The following is a 2,765-nucleotide window of genomic DNA, read 5'->3' as shown; positions in this document are numbered from 1 at the left end:
GCGGTATTTCACGGCTAGTTTGTCTTAGATAATGTACTCTTGATGTTGTTTCCACTATCAGTGGAAATAACATGAGGCTGTTTCACGTGTTTCAACATTAAGACTTCACCCCTTGGGCTTTTAGCTGGTTTCCAAAGCAAATCGACCTGTTTCAAGATTGTCCTGAAATCCTCTCAGCTTTTTTTGAAACCAGTGGGAGATCTGCCGTACGTCACGGAGACACTGTGCAACTATGATAGGAAAAGTCAGATTATTCCAATTCATAGAAAAAGCCAGAAAAATTTGGTTTAGCTCAGATTTCAAATCATATTGATCTTTGGTAAATTATGAATTTTTGAGATGTCTGCTCTCTGCTGCTCCCCTACAGGCCAGGACGCTCTCCACAGGTACCTGAGCAACGAGCGAATCCCCGCCATTGCAGAGGAGGCCCCCTGTTTCCCTCTTCCGTACCGCCCGGGGGACCGGGGCCACATGTTGGTCCGCGGGGTGGACCACATCAGGGGCAGCCAGTGCTACATAAATGCCGACTTGCACAACAGTGCCACCATCCCCTACCAGGAAGCAGCATCCAAAAAAGGCCACGCTGCCCCCGACGTGGCTCCGCCCACTTCTGGTTCTAAACAAACGCCCTCTGGAAGCTCCGTCTCCCTGCTGGGGGGTTGGCTGGCCCGTCTGCGGCTCCTCAGTCACTGACGTTTGAATTCTACTTCAGTTCTATTTTGAGTTCAGCAGGACTGACGGCTTTAAAGGGACACAATGGGACCAAAACTATGACCTTTCAGATTGGGGACAGTGGCTCTAACCCGGTCGCCCTACACACAGGGTGTGCTTACACGCCACAGACAGTCCTTCTTTACTTGTGTTAAAATCTTCTTTTCATAAAGAGTCAAAGCTCTGTCAGCAGCCTGAGACAAGTTATTCAACTTCTTCTAAGATGCCGTCTGTCTGCCCTGCTTCATGACCATCCTCTTAACGCTGTAACTATCGCCCCCTTCTGGATGATTAACTTTGATTTGAGGGCTGAATTCTCAATTGCTTTGCTGTCAATAGGCTCTGTGTATTCAACAGCAGATAATGCACCGCTTAATTTTGTTTTCTGGATAAACAGTTCGCTCAGATATCAGCGTGTAAACAAATAAAATTATTCCACAGTTTACTGAGGATCCGGACCCCGGATGTGCTGAAAACTCAGGTTATCAATCAGGACTTCTCCCCCTCCACCTGATTCAGGTTTCTCTTTACCAAGGTGACAGATTTTTCAGTTTATCATATTTGGGGTGTTGTATTTACACCCACTAACAAAATATAAAAACCAGAATCCTTGAGAACTGTATTTAGCAGTTATGGTATATGTTTCTATGCTGTCAGAAGGTCTCTTAAGGAAACAAGCACCTGCTCTCCGTCTGTGGTTTTATGCACTTGCTCAGGATTGATTTTGATATGGAAGACCTTTGATGATGGACATCTTAGCCATTGAGGGATTTAAACCTGTGACACTTTGGAAACGAGACACTGTCTCCAGCATGCAGCCCAGCCTGCTGCCAGTGTGACAGATCGGGGGGGGGGTCACTGGCTGGGCAGCACGCCAACAGTAAGACAGATAAACACACTAATATGAACTGCAGGTTATACACGATCCCAGTTCAGAAGTGGAGGCAGAGTTGTTGCATTGTGGGAGATAGCAGATTCCAGGATCACAACGTGAGTGACAGGTTCTGGGTCTGGTTCCCAAATTCCAGTTACATTCCTTCCCTCATCAGGAATTTGGCAGGAAGACGAAAACCGCCATCAGAAATGTCGACTTGTTGCTAAGAAGATCTGATGTGCCAGTTCAACATCTGCAGGGAGGAAGGCCTCACTGCTCCCACGCCCCTGCTTCTGACTCTCAGCTCATCTCCTGCTTCTGACTCTCAGCTCATCTCCTGCTTCTGACTCTCAGCTCATCTCCTGCTTCTGACTCTCAGCTCATCCCTTACTTCTGACCCACAGCTCATCTCCTGCTTCTGACCCTCAGCTCATCTCCTGCTTCTGACCCGCAGCTCATCTCCTGCTTCTGACCCTCAGCTCATCTCCTGTTTCTGACTCTCAGCTCATCCCTTACTTCTGACCCTCAGCTCATCTCCTGCTTCTGACCCTCAGCTCATCTCCTGCTTCTGACTCTCAGCTCATCTCCTGCTTCTGACTCTCAGCTCATCTCCTGCTTCTGACTCTCAGCTCATCTCCTGCTTCTGACCCTCAGCTCATCTCCTGCTTCTGACTCTCAGCTCATCCCTTACTTCTGACCCTCAGCTCATCTCCTGCTTCTGACCCTCAGCTCATCTCCTGCTTCTGACCCTCAGCTCATCTCCTGCTTCTGTCTCTCAGCTCATCCCTTACTTCTGACCCTCAGCTCATCTCCTGCTTCTGACCCTCAGCTCATCTCCTGCTTCTGACTCTCAGCTCATCCCTTACTTCTGACCCTCAGCTCATCTCCTGCTTCTGACCCTCAGCTCATCTCCTGCTTCTGACCCTCAGCTCATTTCCTGCTTCTGTCTCTCAGCTCATCCCTTACTTCTGACCCTCAGCTCATCTCCTGCTTCTGACTCTCAGCTCATTTCCTGCTTCTGTCTCTCAGCTCATCCCTTACTTCTGACCCTCAGCTCATCTCCTGCTTCTGACTCTCAGCTCATCTCCTGCTTCTGACTCTCAGCTCATCTCCTGCTTCTGACTCTCAGCTCATCTCCTGCTTCTGACCCTCAGCTCATCTCCTGCTTCTGACTCTCAGC

At 49.1% G+C, this 2,765-nt stretch overlaps 1 protein-coding gene across 2 annotated transcripts in view; it reads left to right on the top strand.

Moving 5' to 3' along the window:
* cnksr3 (cnksr family member 3) overlaps positions 1-1,394 on the top strand; it is a 72,264-nt gene extending 70,870 nt beyond the window's left edge. For both annotated transcript variants that reach the window (XM_056294660.1, XM_056294659.1), the window contains one exon: positions 368-1,394. In XM_056294660.1, the coding sequence (XP_056150635.1) occupies positions 368-693 (326 nt within the window). In that variant the 3' untranslated portion in view covers positions 694-1,394. The remainder of the gene's footprint in view (positions 1-367) is intronic.
* Positions 1,395-2,765: the final 1,371 nt, after the last annotated feature.

This window comes from Lampris incognitus, chromosome 15 (genome assembly GCF_029633865.1).
Source record: "Lampris incognitus isolate fLamInc1 chromosome 15, fLamInc1.hap2, whole genome shotgun sequence".
Lineage (NCBI taxonomy): Eukaryota > Metazoa > Chordata > Actinopteri > Lampriformes > Lampridae > Lampris > Lampris incognitus.
This window is presented reverse-complemented; position numbering and strand designations above follow the sequence as displayed.